Source organism: Rhinolophus sinicus, linkage group LG09, assembly GCF_036562045.2.
Source record: "Rhinolophus sinicus isolate RSC01 linkage group LG09, ASM3656204v1, whole genome shotgun sequence".
Taxonomy (NCBI): domain Eukaryota; kingdom Metazoa; phylum Chordata; class Mammalia; order Chiroptera; family Rhinolophidae; genus Rhinolophus; species Rhinolophus sinicus.
In genome coordinates this window covers 10110843-10133000 of record NC_133758.1, presented here as the reverse complement: position 1 = coordinate 10133000, position 22158 = coordinate 10110843, and the positions used below count along the sequence as shown (strand labels likewise).

The 22158-nt window shown below is 38.8% G+C and overlaps 1 protein-coding gene across 1 annotated transcript in view; it reads left to right on the top strand.

The window, feature by feature from the left end:
• PHLPP1 (PH domain and leucine rich repeat protein phosphatase 1) overlaps positions 1-22158 on the top strand; it is a 177709-nt gene that overhangs the window by 137264 nt on the left and 18287 nt on the right. Inside the window, exons 9-13 of the mRNA XM_019729352.2 lie at positions 499-594; positions 4298-4453; positions 14183-14383; positions 17078-17240; positions 20628-20758. Coding sequence (XP_019584911.2) covers positions 499-594; positions 4298-4453; positions 14183-14383; positions 17078-17240; positions 20628-20758 — 747 coding nt within the window. The remainder of the gene's footprint in view (positions 1-498; positions 595-4297; positions 4454-14182; positions 14384-17077; positions 17241-20627; positions 20759-22158) is intronic.

Below are 22158 nucleotides of genomic sequence, written 5' to 3'. Positions count from 1 at the left end.
AAATGTTTTCAGATAATTAACTCTTGAGTCTTAAGGGTCAGTGTACTTTTTCATTGCTGCCATTTCTTTCTATTTATCTATGGCTGTGCTTTCATGATATCCACTGGAGTTGAGAAGTATTTTAGTGTTAAGGGTAAAAATGTAAATTGGAAAATAAAACTATTTTATGCCATTTGACTGTTTGAATTAACTGGAAGTGTATGTTTATTTGTTTGTTTCCAGTATAAGACCTCCTCTCCCTAGACTTGCATGAGTTTGTAGACTTTTTAGGATAGCAATTCTGGGAACCAGACCTACTTTTCCTTTATTTCTTATTTCTTATCACAATTTATCTTGCTTCTAGGTTAGAGGGAACACACATATCCTTTTGATTTATACTCGCTGTATTTTGGTATTTCAGTTGAAGTTTTATTTATTAAATGTAATTATTTTGAGTTTCAAACTATATTTTAGTTCAAATTCCAATCAGAGAAAAACATCTTACATTCTTGTATTTAGGAACCGTTTAGAAAACGTGCCTGAGTGGGTATGTGAAAGCCGAAAGTTAGAAGTTCTGGATATTGGCCATAATCAAATATGTGAACTTCCTGCACGGTGAGTATTAGAAATCAAGTTAGAGAATCTCAAATTCCATAAGCAATTTAAAAAATTGCTGATTCAGCGTTCCACTTGTTATTATGAATCCCTAAAAAAGAGTTTTTTAAAAACCTTATTTAGTATCTTTTACCTCATGTGGTGTCTTCAAGTTACAAACTTTGTTCATGCAGTGAAGAGTGCAGTGAGGCTTTGACTCCTCAGCCTTTGCACCCCTCAAAGTCATGCAGGGGTGCTGCTTGGTGGGAATGTTTAAAGAAGCAAAAGAAATGTTCAGAGACTCGGCAAACAGTATGATTGGTTCACCTCTGTAATCTTAATTTCTTTTAGAATCTTCCCTTTCTGTCCATTGACTTGACATGTCTACCTTACCCACAAATAATTTTTGGTTTTCCTTCAACATAATTTTTGGGGGATCAAAAAGATTATTAGGTCATTTAACCTAGAAGGAGCAAACTAGATTCTTTTTTTCTTGGTATAAAACTTGAAATAGAAGGTTCAAGGAGTTTTCTTTTCTCCTCTTCTCTCTTAACATATTATTATTTTTATTTCACAATTTTCACTTTAATGGCAAGATTTCTAAAACAGCCATGTGAAGATGTCTAATATCCACAGATGCAGACATCTTCGGGTTAACTAATTATGTCACAAAGTATCATTGGACTGTTAGTGACTAGCCATACAGTTAATAACCAGAAGGGTAGTCAGTCTGTCCTGCTGTCCTGTCGAACTTTGTGACGATTGAAATGCTCTGTGTCTGTGCTCTGTGTATCCCCAGCCACATGTGACTACTGAGCACTTGAAATGTGGCCAGTGTGAGTGAGGACTGAATTTTAAATTTAATTTTAATTTAAATAGCCGTTTGTGGCTAGTGGCTGCCACAATTCAGGTCTAGGTATTTGCACTATTCTTGGCCGGTCGGTCACTCAACAAAGGAAGTCAGTTGTTTCTAACTGTATAGTCAAAAATATCAATGAAAGTATTATAGAAATATGTCAATATTTTGGAGTAAAGTTTTACTTTAGGTGCATGATCTTTAAAGGTATATGATCAATGTTCCTGTATTTTCTTGTAAAACACAAGAGTCATGAAATATGCTTGCTTGGTAAGCCTAGTAAATGTACTCAAGTTCAGCTGTTCAATATGGTAGCCACTAATCATTAGCCAAGGGTCCGTTGAGCACGGGAAACCTGACTAGTCCTGAGAGGTGCTGAGGTATAAAATACACACTGGGTGCAAAATAGCACAATACTATTGTATCTTAATTACGTTAAAATAATATTTTGGATATATTGGGTCAAATAAAAAATACTGTAAGAATTAATTTACCTGTTTCTCTTCACTTTTAATTTTAAATCACACATATGGCTTGCATTGTATTTCTGTTGGATAACACTGGGTTAGACTATAGCTCTCATAAGGGAAATCTGAGTTACAGCTTCAACCCCTGGAAAGCTCAGTTAATTTTACTTTCTGAGCCATATGTCATACTCATAAATTCAGTCCCTTTGAAAATGCTTTCTGCTTTAGAGTTGTTTTGTTCACTGAGCATTTATGTGACCCAGTGCAGCGCATCACCATTACTAAGAGAAGGGTTGGTGATGTGCCCTGTAGACAGCACTGTGTGTGTGTGTGGGGGGGGGGCTGTTTTAGAAGACAAACAGCAAAAATGAAAGCAGGCTACTAGTAATAGAGAAAAAAACTAATTTGTTGAAAAAAATCTTTTATTACCTTCTTTTCTATTTTCTCTGTTCTCTTCCCCATTCCAACCTCCCCAATCCAACAGATATAGTGGAACCTAAGGCCTCTGTTCACTGTAGGCTATAACAACGATATTATGTACATAAACCAACAATTAAATTAATACAAGATAACTGACATTTTCTCGGCTTTTCCCCCAGAATTAATCTTTGATTTGCTCTGTGTTAGTACAGGCTTTTTTGGGGGATCTAAACAAATGCTTATTCAAAGCCAATCCCAAATGCTCTATTGTCAAGGAATTTAAACAGTGTTCGTTTTTGTGTGTTTGTGTTTTTAATCCTTGGGACATAAATAATATGTATTGTTTTCTTATTAATGGTGGTATTTAGTTGCAAACTTTGTATCAGCCCTGTCATTGATCTAATATTTCAGACAAGACAGTGATTCATTGGAAGTTGATTTACTATTCAAGCTTTATTTATCTAAGTGACGTGTGTAAAGGGTTTGACAAAATAGAAATTAGTATTTAGAAGTGGAAATGTACTCAAAAGAAAAGACTGTATTTTAGTGCTTAGTATCCAAAGAATTGAACTAAATCCAATAATTAGTATTTAATACTCATCCTATAGTTATATCTGCTTTTTTATTTGGAAAAATCAAGATAAAGATTTTTGTCACCTATCTTTCAGTTATCTATCTGTTTAAGGGTGTGTGTGTGTGTGTGTGTGTGTGTGTGTGTAAATAATAAATGACCCCATCCTAAATTGTACTCCACGGCCAGCAAGGCAGTAAAATTGGTGAGGCAAATCGTAAATCATTGGGTTGACGTGACCATTACGGAGACTGCCCTGTGTCACCTGTGCCTGAAGGGTAGTCCTGGGCAGCCTGTCTTGTCACGGTGATACCTCACCCTGCCAAGTCAGACGTGTTAGGTATCATTCCATGTGACAGCACGGAAACAGGTTGTGAGCAAAGAAACTACTTTTGGTATTTAAAGTGAATAAAGATACGGCTGGAATGGAGAGTGATGCTGACCACTTTGGAGGTTAGTGAGTGAAGTCAGAATGGTGAGGAACAGCAGGTGGGCCAGGCGGCTTCGTTCTGGGGCCGCGGTGCACATGCGTTCTCATTCCGAGTTATGACCTCACTGCCCACAGTCCCCGGATTTCTGTATTTAAACCCAGGTTGTTTTATTCTCTATAACTGTTGAAGTCCTAAGTGATCGTAACGCAGATTTACATTAGATTAACGAGTATTCATCTTTTGTTGCCGTTTTGATAACCCATAGAAGAAACACAGCCACGCTTCCAAAGGGCTCTTTAAGGTGCAAAAGAAAATAGTGGATTAAGTGAGTTCTTGTCGCTTTAGGAGGGAATCTCTGCGTTGGTTTAGGATTAAACCAAAGAGAAAACAAAAATATACAGACTTAGGGAAGTTAGAAAAGGGAGGAATAATTATGATGGTGCAATACAATTGAGGGAAAATTTAACATTTTCTCAGTTGGCATTTGTGAAAGACTAGTTGGATCAAAGAATCCTTTGTTTAATGTTGATCCTGTAGGTGAAAATTGGCTTGACTGTATTTATTCAGAATCTGTTGTGGGTAAAACACCCCGTGTTCGTGGGCGATACAAGACAGAAGCCCTCCTTTGGGAAGCCGACCACCTTTTAAAGCTTGCCCTGGGAACCTAAGGCGATTAGACTGCTCTCTTCAGTATCTTCAGTGAAACTTGTTTCTCTTTCACTGAGTAGAGCTTCTTCATTAAATATTCCTTTTCATAGTGTTTCCCACCCTCTCTGGTTTTTCAAAGTATGGAAACTGTTGAAATACGAACAGCTCCAAGTTTGAGCTTATGTTCAAATGAATTTGCAATTGCTCTGAATGAAGTGATGGTTTTTGGAGAGAGAATATTAAATATTCTCCTGCTCCTATTCATTTTTCAGTCTTTATCCGACATTAGCTCTAAGTAAGTCTCCTTCTGACCTTGTTCCTTTCTGCACAGCTTGTTTTGCAACAGTAGCCTCCGGAAGCTGCTGGCCGGACACAACCAGCTGAGCAGGCTGCCTGAGAGGCTGGGAAGAACCTCCGTGGAGGTCTTGGATGTGCAGCACAACCAGCTCCCAGAGCTGCCCCCGGCCCTCCTGATGAAGGCGGACAGGTAAGGGGCACGCTCCTTCTGCTGGGTCATCGGAGATGTCAGATGCCCCTTGCTAGCCCTCTGAGACCTTCCTGTGGACTGTCTGATTACCTGTCTGTCTGAAATTTGTGAAGAAAATGGTTTGCCAGCAGCTTCTCTGACACTTTGAAGAGGACGGAGACAGGGATACCCTAGAAATTGTTTTGATGTGAAGGGGTAGTGGATTTAGATATTAAGTGAAATCTACTTTCTGTGAAGAGGTGCCACATGCCGATGTTTCTTGACAGAAAGCTTTCGGTGACGGAGTGTTAACTTTGGAATATCTTGTTTGCTTCAGAGCCCTTGTGAATTAAACTAAAATGCTTCAGAGCCTGGTGGCCTGAATCATTTTGATCTCGGCTAATGTTTATTTGTAGTGAGTGCCCATAGCTTTAGAGACAGTATGAGAGAGCTCACTTTTAGTGTACCTCATCATGGTAAAGACAAAAGTTAAGTTTAACGTTGTGCTTTTCTAAAAGAAGGAAATAATGATGGATCTTTTTGCCTTAAAAAGTAAAGTGTAGGTACGTTTCAGCATCTGTAATTCAGGTGAGACAGCAGTGACTGTGGGTAAAATATCAATAGCAGTCTGGCATCTCTGGCTCTCCTGGACTGAGTTAGCTGCCCGGCCACGTGTCCCACACCCCCTGCCTCCTCCCGTCACAATACCCCTCACACCCTGTGTGCTGACTTCTTACCTACTTGTCTGTCACCCTGCTCCGATTTTACACTCAATGAGTCCAGTGACTGTGTCTTAATTGCAGTTACATCCTCAGCGTCTTGAAACGTGTCTGGTACTCAACTAATATTTGTTTAATGAACGGTAGAAAGTTTAAGGAATTTTAAATGGTACCCTCAGTCTTGGATTTGTATTTTTGCTTCTTCTCCTTTACCTTTTTTTATAAGCAATCTTTTAAATGAAGAGATAACTTACGGTAAAACCAAAAAAGTGTACAGCTCTTAAGCATACTGCTCAATGAATCTGTACATAGGCATGTGCCCCTGTCACCATCACCCAGCTCAGGATAGAGAACAAGCACTCCTTTTCCTTTTAATTCTGATTTCCTTATTTTTAAAAACGTTTATTCTGTGTTCTTAATGTAAATTACAATGAATTCCTACTGGAATAATTATAGAGAAATATGGAATTGTGAGAAAATGGGATTTTTATATTGTAATTAACTGGTGCTATATTCTTCCTCAGACAAAAAGAGCAATGTTTTAAGATTATATAAAGAACTGTTTTTGCTTTTGCTTTCATATCAAAGTACAGTGTGCGGCATATAGGTAGCTCATACGCTGTGCAGCATTTATGAATACTGTAGGATTTTATTTCTTCCCCTGTGGAGAATTTTAAGTTATGGTGTAACCTTGTATTTTTGTATTTTCTTTGGTAAGGCTAACTAGGCAAAATTTGAGTGCAGCTTCATAATGAAAATCCACTTTTTTCTCCTGGGGGTCTGCACTGAATCTGTAGAAACAAATAGGTAGATGGATTCAGGTTTTAGGAGTCTTTGAGATAAAACCATTTCTGAATCTGGCCAAGTCCGATACGTTCGTGGCTCACAGAGTAGGCAGGTAGCGCTGAAATTCTCTAGTAGATAATAATCATTCTTTATTCATTTCTGAGGATTCGATTTTAAAGGGACAGTTCTATGTATTTGACCCTCTGCAGTCCAGCAGTAAGCAGTCATCGAGTCTCCTCGTTGCTAGGGCGGGTCTGCAAGCATGTCCGTGAGGGCACTCAGCCTGTAGTCGGAGACACATTGTTCGTGTCTAGATGTGTTTAGACGAGGGGTTGAGTGGGGCAACTGTAGTTCAGATTGTTCCACAAGTGATTCTGCTGACTCCCAAGGTCAAGAACCACTGCCTGAGCAGGCTCTGACCCTGTGCAGGTCACTCTGAACCTCGGTTTTCCCATTTTGTACAGTCCCCACACGGGATTTGTAAGTTCGAAAAGGGAGGGTTGTGTGAACTGGACGGTCTCTAGGAATGCAACATGGAAAATTCAGGACCTGAATGGAGGCCCTGAAAGAGGACAGGTGCTGTCGGGGAGCAGAACAGCTGAGCCACAGTGTAAGCTGCAGGGGTGTAGGCGCAAATTCCCACAGTCTAACTAGTCAGGCGACCCAGAGCCAACTGCATTTCATCATGGGGGGAGTTAGCCAGCCTCTGTAGGTCTCGGGAGGAGGGCAGGCCATGCTAAATTTCATTTCTGGCACAGGAAAGTTCTGGAGGAAGGGGTTGGGTGAATTAGAAAGAGCAAGCATTGTCCTGCTTTTATTTTACGAGAGAAGAGCAAATGACCAAAACAGGCTGAAATAAAGAACTTTTTCAAGCCAGCATATTCTGGTGCCTTTGTTTTCCAACCAATATAATAGCCACATCTCCAGCATAGTGTAGCAGCTGATCTTATTAATCATGACTCAGAGTCAGAAAGAATAGTTAGGAGGTTTGGTGCTCTCAGGCGGATAGAGTTACACAGGCGGTGAGGTAAAGCAAATCAGTTCTTTTCTGGAAAACATTCTTGCGTTATTTTACTTGGAAGATAAAAACAACTTTGTGATTCTCACCAAACTGTTTACGGCTTCTTAAAGGGTTAATACTTATTCTACTTATCCCTTTTCTAAAACCTAAATAATTGAGGTTTTATCTACTTAAATTTAAAAAAATATATAATTTTTTATTGAGGTTTATCTACCTAAATTTCAAAATATATATAAATATTACATATGGTGCAAAAATGTATACACATTTTAAGAAAGGAAAAAACTGTATTAAAATATACCAATAACAAAAAATGAATACAAGTCATGTGTATACATTTTTTTGGCACTCCTGGTGTGTGTGTGTGTGTGTGTGTGTGTGTGTATTTAGGCATAATTTACATTCAGGTAAATGTAGAGATATTGTGTATTTGCTTTGAATTTTGGGGAAGGAATAAACTAGTGTTGACAGTTGTGGGAGAAGATCAACCCAGAAAACATGAAGTTTAAAATATTAAAGAGGCCTTTTTAGGAAAGAATCTTTGTGGCAAGCTTCTTGTAGGTGTTTTCAGTTATAATTTGTTTTCATTCATGGTTCAGGCCAGTGTCCAAAGTCATTATGCTGAGTGTGGCAGGGGGTTGAAGAATGACTAACCACAGGTATTACCCTCAAGGAGCTTACAATCTAATGCAGTGTTTAAAGTAACTACACAATAAACTAATAAAAGGTGTATTTCAGAGGGTGAAAGAGAAGGAATGATATGGTTGGTTTTAGTTTAGCTCCTGGCATGAAGAATAGCACTTTGTGATATAATACATAGCTGTGTGTTTGCAAGTAGCTTCAGGCAGAAATAAAACTTTGCTTCACTTCTCCTTCCATTCAGTTTGCTCCGTAATACAAATCTGAATTTACTCGTATAGATGCTTCTTTTTTCATATTTTTATGATAATAAATTATCATTACCAGTTCTGTGTTTGGTTATATAACTGAGAGAAGGGCCTGAATACAAGTCTTCGTAGAAGTTATACATGGTTTAGTTTCGTTCTAAAGTGGAGCTTGTGCTTGGAAACTTCAAGAGAACTGTCAGAAAAACATGCATTATTGGACACAGAGCAAAAGACTCTCTTTCTTGGGAGTTTTTTCTTTACTCTTAATCTTGGCTGCTAAAACCAATATCATGGTTTTAGTTACATGGTGTCTGTTAAATATTACAGTTTTAGAATGGTGTGTGTTAATGTGCTTTATCTGGTTGCGGGAAGGTATTTGGTAACCAAATAGGAAAGGGTAATCTACTTTAAATGAAGATGACTTTTAGTAATATCTTTATCTTCCTCTGAAAACTTTAGGTCAATTTTATTAAAATTCTTAACACTTGAATCAAGGATTTCAGTTTATGAGTTTACTCTCCATGGTCATCTTTGAGTTTTGTTTATTTTGACTTGCTTTTCACTGGCAGCTTAAAAACTATGGGTAGATGTGAAATGTGATGAGCCATGTGTTTTGGTGGCATGAACTCGCAGATATTCTAATATGGATCTTACTGGCCTAAAATCTCTCATTTTACCTCTTTTTGCTTAGAGTTGAGGCTTGTTTTTGATGGAAACCCCCAAAAGAGTTTCAGATAATCAGTTTTCATCAACAGATGGGCAAGGGTGGGGGTAGATATTCCGCATGGGTCACCAGAGTGGATAGATGAGGTGTTGCCATCCTTCTGTTCTTCCTGAAATCTGGGCAAAGCCTGACACCCATGTGATGGCCAGAGCTGCTCCTGAGGAGGTCACTCAAATTAACAAAGCCACAACAGACCCTTCAGAAGGAGAGTTACAGATTCCTGTTGTGGGTGGACATTAGGGTCTGTTGTTATCCTTGGTTGGAACAGTACAAGATATTCTCAGGGGTGGGAATGGGGATATTATTGAATATCCCCAGAGTATTAGTCACATTACAGACCATAAGTTTTAGTGACTCAGATAGAATGTGTGTAAATATCAAGGGGCCTGAAAGGGAACAGGAAATTGGGGAGAGCGTAATCGATTGACCACGACAACTGGTTCCTTTTGGCAAAGACAGATATTTCTGACATTTGAAAAAGCTGAGCTGCCTACACCACTTTTTTTTTTTTTAAGTGAAGAGAGCTATCTTGTGAAGTTGTAATGTTTTGAGAGCCATAGTGGAATAAAGCAATGTTTCTCAAAGCCTGTCTTCAGAATCCCCTAGATTACTTATTAAACATGCAGATTCCTGGCCCTTATCTCAATTCTACTGACTCAACTTGGCCAATCATCAGGATTTTTAATTCTGTCGGTTTTAAGGCCTTACTCTGACCTCCTAAGTAAGAATGTCTGGGGGGTTGGAGTTTAGAATCATGTACCTTCTGATAGGAGGCCACAATAGCACGGCTGTGTATTTTTGCCAAAAATATATCACCTACTCTAGTGTAATAAAACCTAATTGAAAGATGTTCTACAACATATTGTCCGGTACTTTTTAAGTGTTAAGGTCATTTGAGACAAATAAGACTGATCAGAGGAGACTAAGGGGGCGTAATAATGAAATGCAACATGGGAGCCTGGATTAGGTCCTGGACCAGATAGAGGATATCAGTGGCATAACTGCTGAAATTAGAATAAGATTAATTTATAGTATTGCATCAGTGTTCATTCTTAATCAACTATACTGAAATTTTTAAATTCTTTTCAAGTTCTTATGCAACAATTCTTCAATCTGTATACACTTTGTTCCTTTACTCTAGACTTGTGATCTTCATTGCCCAAGCCAGGCAGATTTTTCAGACCTTCCAAAATAACAGTGTGTGAATTCTGTTGTGCTGTGTGCACTTTTTCCTCACTTGGAATCCCCACTATTAGATGGTGTTGCTAGACATATAAAAGTTGTAGTTCTTTTTCAAATTGATTAGTGGGGTATAACATTAATGTAGTGGGTTTCTACTGGCACTTAAAAATAATTACATGTGATACAAAATAACCAGTGTAAGATAGAGTGAAGTTACATATGTTTTTATGAAACTTTTGTTTCAGTCATACATGGATATTTTTCATCTGTACTGTACTGCGTGGTCATGTAAAATGTATTATGCACTCTTGGTTACTACCATATAAAATTTGAAAGCCCATGGTTTAAGAGCTATCAGCCTTATGAAGATAGATGAAATTGTCAAAAGTGCTGTGTTCTAAAGACAAATGATAAGTAATTTTGAATGTTTTGACACTTCTGGAACATTGGGGGCAAAAAATCAGGGGGTTGTCTAATAAAAGTGGGAGAGTTTTGCTCGGCTTAGAGTCTTAACCTTTTGCATTTTTAATAGATTTCAAATCCCAGTACTGATCTCCAGGAAAAATCTGTAAATACAGAATGCCTGGTACGCCTACAAGGAGGTAAATCTACCAAATCTTGTGCTTTATTTCAAGGACAGTTTGGCTGTAAAATTTAAGGGTGTGCTGAAAATTACTAAAAAAACAAATAAAAACAAAACAAAACCAGAAAAACATAGATAAACCAGAGAGATGGACAGAACGTGCCAAGGAAGAACAAAGCCATCGCTCAAGAAGCAGGAAGCAGATTTATCCCACTGCTGTGGTGGGCAGTTCTCCACATGCTTTAGGGTAGGAGCCATGTATGAGTTTCTTTTCTCTACGACTTGAGCACTTTCTGCTAAAGAACGTGTTTTGAGTATTATGCTGTTTATGAAGTTGTCGTAAGAATTGAGTTGGAAGTGCTGTGCACACGTTGTCTTCACACTACCCAGCAGGTGCCCTGCTTGACAACTCCGGCTTTTTTGGAGAGAAGGGCCTCTGAAAATGTCCCCAGGAAAATGTTTTATTCTTACTGTTTTTTACCATTTGAATTTTGGAGAGATGCATTTAGGAATAGTGGACTCTTAAGATAGACGAGATCTGTTTTATTTCTATCTCTGCTAGTAATTACTGTTTAACCATTGTTGAGTAATTTGACTTTTCTCAGCTTTGGTTTCTGTCTTCTGTGAGCTATGGGGCGGGGGGGTAGGGGGCGTGCATCTCTGGGATGATGGGAGAATCAGATGAAATAGAAAATAGGAAGGAGCTATGGTCTCTACAAAGCACCTTCCAAATGAAAAGAAAGCAGTGATACGTTACTGCTTGTTTTCTGATTAGTGGAAGAGGGTTGCCTAGTAAGGAGGGTTGTATGGATGAAGCATCTCTTGGCCCATTAAACAGTATCTTATGCAGTTATTACAAAAATTTATAAGGAAGAAGCTCGATGAGGTTATTACATCCCTATTGAGTTGAGACCAAACTCAGTGCTTTAGAAATTTCTGAAAGGGGATAGGGTTATATCCCACCTATTTATTGAGTAAAACTATTAAATTTTGCAAAATTAATTGTTCATTCTCATGGAAGTACAACACATTAAACCAATTTAATTTGTGTCCTGAAGCATTGTGAGGTTGTGGGACAAGTGTTTTATATTTCAGAGGTTGGGTATTGAATTTAATTTTCCTGAGACCATTATAATAAAATATCTTTTTAGTCCAGTTGTTTGCTCCGCCCATTGACTAACAAGATGACAGAGTCAAGCTTTATTCAGTGCAAATGAAATCCTTTGGAACCAGCAGTGTAGTTTCAACTTATTTTCATTTCCTAGAGGGAAAAGATGTGGGATTTGTTTTTCCTCCTTAATTTCCCATAAAGAGTGTATAGCGCCTTCAGTACAGGCAAATTTCAACATGATGGGCGAATAAGTCTTTTTGGAAATCACTGTCTTCCCTTCATCCAGAGGTCGTGAGAGGTTTTTAAAATCTCTTCTGCAGCTTTATAAATGGGCATTCATTTGTCAAGCTTTTTTTCCTTTGAAAACAATGTTCTGGCCTAAAAGTATGCAAACATTTATGAATTAATTCCTCTGTTTCCTTTTCCTGTGTCTATAACTACATACTTCCTTGAGAATTGTATTTTAATGAGTTTGTCAGATAGTTTCCCAGTAACCCCAATCCGTGATATTTTAGGGCAATACATTTTAACTTTTTCTAATTCTACACTGAAGAAATTCTTAACAGGGTATTTAAGTCAGGTGTTATAAATGGGACCTAAAGAAACAGTATTTCAAAGAACTATGGTGCTGAAACTGGTTTCCTTCCTAGTTCAAAACCAATTCAGAAACTGCATGAATGACCTTTATTTTCTTCTCTGCAGCACACACGACTATAATTTCCCATGACTATTTATGGTCTGTACAACCCTTTTCTAACTTCCTTTTTTTTTTAAATGTCAACGGAATATGTGTTTCTTTAATGGAAAATGTTCTATTTTGGGGAAGTTGCTTTTCCTTAGCTAAGTAGTGGAGCTGGGTGGTTGCGTGTGTCAGCTTGTGGGGGTTGCAAGATTGGGGAGTATTAAGTTAGTGGATTGAGAACTTGGAATGACAGTCCCGATGATGACTCCTAAATACAAAGACTTCTTTTTATCCACGATTAAAAATAACTGTACCTGGTATTCCATAGTCTGCCTTTTTAAGGAAGACTTTGTTCTTTTTTCCAAACACATGGCAGAATAGTCCTGAATTGAATGCTGAAAGTTTCAAACCCCGGTGATTTTGAAATGAGAGAATGGTGGTTCATTAACAGGGTCCTTCTAGGTGGGGAGGCGCGGTGGCTTTGCCTTTGCCCACGGTAGCCCATGAGCCTTCGGGTGAACACTCTCCACGTTCTGGTCACCACAGCTTCGCAATGGAGCACACACAATGGAGATGCACAGTGAAGCGGGAGGGTCGTTTGTCTGACTCGTGAGCCACACACGACCTGCTCTGTCCTGCCCTGCCCTTCCGAACGCTTTGGAGCCTGAGCACAGCAAGGATTCGGCTTCGGCTCTCCAGCTTTGCGTTTCCGTGTATCTGTGGCTCACAGTAGCAGGAGAAGGATTACACTGTTTTTGATCATTTTAGTATCTTAAGTGAAAAAACAGGCTTCATATTTTAGCCATTGTTCACTCTAGCTTTTGGATAACTGGTTATATATATATATATATATATACATATATATATATATATATATATATATATATATATATATATATATATATATATGTATATATATATATATATACACACACACACACACACACACACACACAGGGGGTGCCAAAAAATGTATGCACATTTTAAGAAAGGAAAAAACCATTAAAATTGTAATACTCAATATATACCGATAACAAAAGATGAATACAAGTCACGTTTGACTTCTGCAATGACAAGATATGCTCAAAGTGGTTCCCATCAGCCTCCAGACACTTCTGATTACAGCGAAGTACTGCTTGGGCAACGTTGACCAAAGTGTCCATTTATATACATTCTTTTGGCGCCCCCGGTATAGATATATGTATCTTGTTTATTTGTTTTAATGTAAAATTTTTCAAGTATAATACAAATACAGAGCCAAGTCCTAAGGGTAGCACATGATGCATTTTCTCAAAGTGAGTGCACTCATGTAACCAGCACCCAGATCAAGAACCAGAATGTTATCGTGTTAGAAAAATTAGCAGCCTTCTCTCTTCGAGACTGCCTCTTTCCCTTACTTCTACTACCAAAGATGAGTTTTGCCTGGTTTTGAGCTCGTAGTTATGGAATCATGCACTGTATCCACTCATGTCTGGCTGGTTTCACTCTACATTATATTTGTGAGATTCACCCTACTGATGCGTGGTCGTCGCTCTTCCTTTTCCCTGCTTTATAGTGTTCCGTTATCAGTGCAGATTGTCTCCTGCAGTTGTGAATCTGTGGCAGTAAAATGTGGTTTTCACATCGTACTGAAAAGGACTTAGTCACTGTGATTTAGTCGTACTGTGATCTGCTGTGTAATTGTTTTATTACTATAAGAGCTCTTTTTAAAAAAATAAGAAATTGTTTTTCTCATCCTTAAAACAGAATATTTATTTGATCACTCTCTCTTCCACTCCCCATCAGCTATAAAATTAGTCACTTCCTTTCAGCTTTTTGCCTTCATAAAAATGTATTTCTCTCTGTATTCAACACACGTGGATAGCTATTGTGTTCGTCATAGATGGTGGGGTCAGGTAGCCATCTGCCTCCTAAAGCGAGGTCCTATCTTTAAATTCCCATTTCTACACCCAGTTTCTAATATGCTAGGTACCCATCAGAAAACGGGGTATTTTGAGGATTCTGGACTAGAACTCTGGCTTCTCAGTGGGATTTTGTCGCATTTTGTCGTTGTAGCCTGAGATTCCTGAACGCATCTGCGAACAAACTGGAAACCCTTCCTCCAGCCACACTTTCTGAAGAGACGAGCAGCATCTTACAGGAGTTGTATTTGACAAACAACAACCTCACAGACAAGTGTGTACCCTTGTTAACAGGACACCCCCATCTAAAGATCCTTCACATGGCCTATAACCGGCTTCAAAGCTTCCCAGCAAGGTAAAGATCACAAAGTGATGTTTTTCATTGCATTTCTGAGAACGGATTCACAAGCGGAAAGGCGAAGGCTAAACTGTTCATTTCCCACATAACGTAAAGCTGATTGTTGTTCACTGTTGTCTTTTATATAAGCTGTGATGGGCATTCCCCTACAGAGAAATGTGTTGGTTTTTCTAATAAGAAAGTAGCCTAAGACCCAATCACTGGGACAGTCTTATGATTTTAAAATAAGGTGTGTTATTTAGCAGATGTGTTTTTTCTTTTGCTCTTTTTAACCAGTCAAATTATTTTTTTTTTAATTAATGTGGTGTGTTAATTAGAACATAAACTAGAAACCTGAAGGTTCTTAATTAGCTGCCAGCTTTTATGTTTGTACTTATGGTCTAAAAAGCAGTGGTGGCCTGTGCAACATAGAAACTCTGTGACATGACAAATGATGTATGGCTGTCAGAAGATTCCATTTTTAATAATGTTTTGATGTTAAGTTCTACTTTTTGCGAGCAGTGGCACTGCCTCTCACTTTGAATGAATCTACACACTGAGCCTGCCACGAAGATTTACGCACTTCCGTGTTATTGGCATTTATCCATCTCACAAGTTAGGACTCGGAACACACACCCACACATCAAAGAAGCAAACATTAACCCCTCTGGTGTTCTCCTGCTAACTGCGATTCAGCACTGGGCCGGGGCGCAGTACTGACACAGCCTCCCTCTGCTGCTGTCAAGACTCCCAGGCTGTTTAAACCTTTCTAAGGAGGGAGGCCCAAATGCGCATCTACTCAAAGCATCGCTCTGTTTTTTGTAGTGTGTTTATTTTTCCTCTTCATTTGATGTTAACGATTCAACTTTTTTGTTTTAACTTCTATGTACTTTTACTTCACTATGGGATGAGGAGATGATATTTTTGGAAGAAAACATGGTAGTCACATACCGATAAATCATCTGAAAGGGTTCCTTGTCTTATTTCAGATGGTGAATGTCTGAGGCTTGCAGGAGAAATGATCATCAGACTCAAATTCTCTGGGTGTCCCCAAGTGTCCCATGCCAGTTGTAATGACCCGAAGTACAGAGAATTTTGTCATGCACCCCATTAAAACCCCTCTTGCTATAATTTCTAGTTCCCTGGGGATTGTGGTGTGGCCCGGTAGCTCCCCTACAGGACAGGACTAGGCTTTACTTATCCCCGTTAGCCTCTTGTCTCACACGTGGTGGCCTGGGGTAGACTCAACAGATGGTTTCTGAGTTAGAGAACATGCCCCGCGATCAAGGCCACCTTATTCCCATGGTGAAGGATAAAAACGTCTTTAGTTTCTCCTTTCTTGGGCCTGATTTCTATCTTTCTGTCATTTTTCATGCTCTATTACCCATTGATTTCTCTACACTTTTTTTCAAAATATGGTGACATATTCAAATAATAGTGTTAAAATTCAGGCTCTCATAGATGGATTATTTCAGTGTTGTTTGTAGCATATCCTAATACCGTGTTAGATGTTTATGAGATTCGAAGACCTGATTTCATAAGACAAAGACTTAGTTCTTACTGTATGTTAGGCATATATTTATTTTCAAGATAAGCAAATAATATAACCTTTATATGTGAGAGATGACAGAAAGAAAAGTCATAAGGGCTTCTTGCTAAATGTTGTGAAGGTTTACTATGACAAGTAAAACCACAGCAAGCAGAGAAGATACTGATAACTGTAGGCTAAATGCTTCAGATTACAAGTTTGAGTTACGCTCACTGGGAATCCTATGCTCCTTGGAGTCTGGCATCACCAGTGGCAGAAAAAGTGAGGAAATGCTAAGTGTCAGACGGGGTGTCATGTATTATAGGATTATCGAGGTGGAGGGTTTTTCCTTCCAAATTTACAGAAAATACAAGAAACCGTAACTCAGGAATTTTTCTTGATTTTGTTACTGTAATTATTAATCTTAAGATTAATTAAAGATTAAGACTGAACAATAAATGACATTCATAAGCAAAAGTATTAGATTACATTAGGACATGTTATTAAGGTAAGGTCAGAGGGGTTCCTTCTTTGTTGATGCCTAGGAGGAGCTGAGGAGTTTTTCTGGGACCCGGTTTAACTTTGGGCACCAGGAAGTCGAGAGGTGCTACAGGTGGTCTTTCCATGTGCCCTCTGCTCCTCACCAGCTTGTCACCGTGGATGATGCCAGAGGGACTTGGGGAGCAGGGTTTTAGGAGAAAACTTATCTTCTTACGAGCTCTAACCCTGTTCTTCTCTGCATCCCCTTGAGTTTTCAGTCCCGTACAAAGAAATCATACTCTCAAACTAAGCTCTTTTAAAGCACTGATACTGGATTGATGCTAACTTTTGAGCCTTTGGAGTAGGATTTTCATTGGCGTTCAGACTAAGCTGTATAGCAAGGTGATTGTTGCCTTCACACACAGTTTAGAGGAAAAGGATATGCATTTTTCTTCGTGTTGCCAATTCGAAGCGTTAAAGTTAATAGTTTTTGTTTCGTAGTAGGAAAGGAGGTGTTAAAGTACTTAGATACTCAAAAGCAATAGTGGAAAGATCATCTTATTTATTAAAATGGCTATTATAAGTGAATCTTTAAAGAATCTTTAAAATCATAGTCAATTCCCCTTTGATTCTCATTGTGTATTCTTTTTAATTGTCTTGAATTACCTTATGACCCCCTCCCCCCTGGATTTTCTCTTTTTTAGTAAAATGGCAAAACTGGAGGAACTGGAGGAAATCGATATCAGTGGGAACAAACTGAAAGCCATCCCCACCACGGTCCTGAACTGCAGGCGCATGCACACTGTGGTCGCCCACTCCAACTGCATCGAGGTCTTTCCGGAAGTTATGCAGCTCCCAGAAATCAAGGTATGTGGTTTGATCCATAAACGCCACCCTTCAGGTCAGCAAAGAGAATTGTTGTCTCTACTTCATTCATTCAGGATGTTTGCACCTTTGTTGGATTTCCTCAGCCTGAAGACTCTCAGTTGTCTTGGCGCCATCCTTCCTAGTCACTGGACCACACTGTCGAGTCAGAAGAAAAAAACCGAAAACCAAAAAAGACTGGACTGGGAGTTGGGAAAATTGTGTTCTAGGCTGTCCCTTACTGGCTGCACGACCTGTGGCTAGCCACATAGCCACCTAACTCTCTCCCATCTGTCTAACTACACTTGTCCTGCTTATTTCCAGGGTGGTTATTAGGCTCGAAGACTGAGTCAGGCATGACAGCAGTTTGAAAAAGTTACCATGTTTCCCCGAAAGTAAGACCTAGCCGGACAATCAGCTCTAGTTTGTCTGCTGGAGCAAAAATTAACCGGGTCTTATATTAATTTTTGCTCCAGAAGACACACTAGAACTGATTATCCAGCTAGGTCTTATTTCCGGGGAAACACGGTAATGGTACCACTTTACACCCCTCCCTTCCAACTCCCCTAATTAAATAGCATCCACCACCGCAGCACCCAGTTAGTAACGTTCCCTGTATAGATGTAGCATCATTACTGTCCCCAAACATTCATTTCCACTTAATGAAATTGGCAGGACAGGTATTCCCATATGATAGGTGAGGAAAGTGAGGTGGTGAAAAATGAAGTGATTTGTGTAAATGAAGACAGCAAATTGGTGGCAGACAGTCTGCAGTTCCTCACTCCTGAGTCAGGGCAGGCTTATGGGATGACACCAGTTCACTAGAATGAAAGGCATCGAACAACTTTTTATTTATGTTTTGGAGGGTGTGTGTGTTGATGCAAAAGTACGAATTCTTTATATATATAAAATGCAGCTTTTCGTTTGCATATTAGCATTTCTGGTTATCATCAGTTTTGTGCTTATAAAACAACTCTGTGGTTATAGACTTTGGAGCATATTCTGGTCTCCTAAAAAGGAACAGAAGCTGTCCTACTTAGCCAGTCCTCACTTCTCAGGTACTTTCTGGTAGAAACTTTATCAGGTTAAGAAACTTATTATAGACATTTGAAGGTGCTTTAAATAGCATGCATAATTTTTTACGACAGCAGTTTTTATACATTTACATGGTTGAGGTGTGCCTTTCTTGACATACTGAGGAGTTCGGTGGCAGATTGAAGGGCAATAGAGAGCAACTGAAAGACTGAAGCTGGAGTGTGGTCGGATGGCATAAACCACAGCAGGAATCACCCTGACAGCACATGGGGAGTGGATCAGAGCGGAGGGAGTGTGAGAGCCGAGTTAGGATGCAGCCACGTCCTCCGGGGGGAGCGTGACGCGGGTTAGAACAGGGTAACGGAACCAGTTGGAGGAACTGGCTGCAGCGAATGAAAACCTCGGTGACCAGACGGGCCCAGGAAGGGTTAGTGCCTCAGCACCATCTCTAACAAGGTCTGCTTTACCATTGCCAGCATTTTATCTTAATGAATAAATACCCGACTGGACTCATTTTACAATTTGGTAATTTAAAGAATGAACAGTTTTATATTTGCAGAACTCTGAAAGTTTAAATCTTTAGTTAAAACATTTAAAAAGTGTTGCTAACCAGTTTGATAAAATTCAGTTATGTTCTGAAATGTCTTTAATCTTTCCCCATAATGTGTGATCTGATCTCTGAATTTATTTCTGTCAACTACTTAGGTTCAAAGTTACCCACGCCTGACAGGCCCTGAGCTCATGTCTCATCGCTGCCCAGTACATAGTATTTGTACCATGTATTGTCCTATCTGTGCTGATGTAGGCTGACTATACTGACAGAATAACCCATTATTAACCAATATGATCATTTTTTATTAAAGTCCAGTTGAATCTTTATGCAACCATAATTTATAATTGAAAAAATAAAACAAAAAGATGACCATTTCCCTATTATGAATGTTTAGGTTAAATGAATTATTGTACTTCTACTCAGATTGTTAAGGCTTTTAAGGGTGATGGGAGTGAAGACATGGAATAAGTGAAAGGTAATGAAATTGTACCTACATTTATGATTTGTTTAAGTGTTTTTATGTTACTAAGGCTACTAGAAAAAATAGAAGGCTAACACTGGTTGTGTTAGGGTGCTAAATTTAAGGGTAAATTTTCTAAGCTTTTCTGTTTGTCTAGCTTTTTGTAGTGTGTTTATAATGCTTTCATAATAAAAAGTAATCTTTAAAATTGCAATATAATTTTACACCATTGCTACTGTTTGGGAGCAAGAGTATGAAACAATTTGTGTGAAACATTGTATTGTTTGAAGTCAGTTAAGAATATATTTCTCCAAAATTACAGGTTTTTATTTTACCCAGTCTCTAGCCCTCCCCAATCCGTAATAAGTTCTTTAGGAATCTTTCCAAATAAAGATGATATTGGCCACTTTTAAGATTCTGAAATCCTTAGATACAATTTACTTTCAAACTGTACTAAGATTTTAAATAGGCTTTTTTAGGCATTTTAAAAAAGTATAGCAAGGTGCCAATTCAAGATAGATACTTGAATGTTTTCCATTCTCTCCGTTCTGCCGGATTGGGGGTCCACGTTCTCTTATCCAGAAAAATTGCTAGTTACTCTTGTTCTTGCTTGTGTATAGTGAGCCTTCTGCCCTGGTTCCCACCTCCCAAGGCAGATGTTCAGCACCTCATTTAAACCTTACATTGGTTTTGTGAGAAAGGAGGCATTTATGCCTGTGTGCTGATAACACAGAATTTCTGTTCTAATCAATTTGCTGACCCGTTTCGTGGTTGTTTCCTAAGTGCGATTAGGCAGGAGCTGCTGGAGAGCTCAGATAACTTGGGGCCTGGAAGGCGTGATCCATGTTTGCCTCATGCCTTTTTCTCTTGCATATAGTCGACAGGCCCACCTGCCCATCTGTCTTTTACCAATTTCTTATTTAGTGTCTTTTGAAGTAACTTCTCATTTTGAGTGTTTGTTCCCTGCATTTCCCTCACTTTGCATGTTTTTTGTTTATTTAAACTCCATTTTGATGTAACTACAACCGTCATGGCCACAACAGGTGGGGAGATTTTGTCAGCAGTAAGAAAAAAAACTATCCTTAGGGTTTTTCAGTTAACGCTTAATTTTTAAATGGAGAGGTTAACTGAAAAGGATAAAGATGGGGAGAATAAAGAGCATGGATTTTCTGTGTTATTAAAAGAGTAAAAATTTAAATTGCATTTAGCAAAATCTGTTTTCAACTTCAGTGGCAGAGTAGCAGACGTTTGGCCGTGATGAGTAGTCAGACTGATTGGCCTGCAGAGAGCAGCAGCATAGAACCACCTGAGCTTCTCTCCTTGTTTCCACTTGTTCCTTCAGTGCGTGGACCTGAGCTGTAATGAGCTAAGCGAAGTCACTTTACCAGAAAACCTGCCTCCAAAATTGCAAGAACTAGACCTGACTGGAAACCCCCGACTTACTCTCGATCACAAAACGCTGGAACTGCTGAAGTAAGTGTTTTGTGACACACTGTAGCCCCATTAGTGTTCACCAGCAGCAGGATTTATGACTGAGTAAAAACATTAAACAGTAGGAAGCATCCAGTGACTTACTAGCTGTGTCTACACATGTTTGAAATGAATTTACAAGTCTGTAATTCACCAAAATGGAGAACCAAAATAATTTCTAATAGTTGGATACTCAAGTGTCCTTTCAGATATTAAAAAAAAAAAATCTAAACAAAAAGAGAACAAGAATAATGAGTACAAAGAGGATAAGGGGATATAAAAACACAGGGGAGAGCCGCAAACACCAACACGTAAACTTACTTACGTCTCAGTTACTGATAACATGGGTCGTGTGTAATACAAATGCTCCAATAGGATTTTGAAAGGGATACGTAATGTGGGGGAAATGAACAATTTGGAAGTAAAATCCAGATTATTTAAACAAAACAGAGTGTGGGGTAGTTGGATCCTGTGAAGTTCTCTTCGTGTTTTGGAAAGGAGTTCGTTGATACTGTCTCATTCTTGATGTTGATGGAGAATTACAGGTTCAAGCTCACGGTGTAAACATTAGAGGTAACCTCGTAGAAAAGATGTCTTTATAGAAGTTCATCAGAGAACTCTAAATGCCTGGCAGTTGAATTAAATAAATTATGCTTCACAGTAGACTATTATACAGCCATTAAAAATTATGATGTACAGTGATACTACTAACTCGAAAGACCTCCACAGTTTAAGTGAAAAGAGAGTTTAAGTGAAAAGAGAGATGGTATAATTCCACTTCTTGCAAAATAAATTTCTGTGCATTGGGTACATGTGCATGTGACCTCCTAGAAAAATGCCTGAAAGGAAATAAAACAAAATCTTAAAATAGTGTTGTTCTCTGGATAATAGGATTATGGATGGCTTTTATTTTCTTCTTTAAACTCTCTGAAAGTTCAGAATTTTTTCAGTATGTCTTAAAGTAACAGTCTTGGACATTGACACACGTTAGTCATTACGTGTGCCTTATGTGCTTAAACCCTGTTGTGATATCCGTTGCTGAAAGTCACCTTCTGTTGTCTTAGGAAAAATTGAAAAAGAGTAGAATTTTGAAAAGTAGTATTAATGATCCATTAATGCTATCCTAAGCTTTAGTGCAAACCAAAATTTGAAAGGCAATTAAGGTGATTCCTGGATGGAATTGACCTAATTAGTGCTTGTTTGTTGAATTTTAAGTACTGAATGAGAACATTGATTTCAATATATAATTGAAGAATGCTGTCTAAGTAGAGTGTCCTAGGGAAGCCCCAGGGGACCGAGGCGTTCTCTGCTGTTCACCCTTCAGTATGTGAAGCCTTGGCCCAAATCCCTCAGTCTGTCCAGAGCTTAGTTTTCTTATTTATAAGGTGAGGATGGCCTGCATA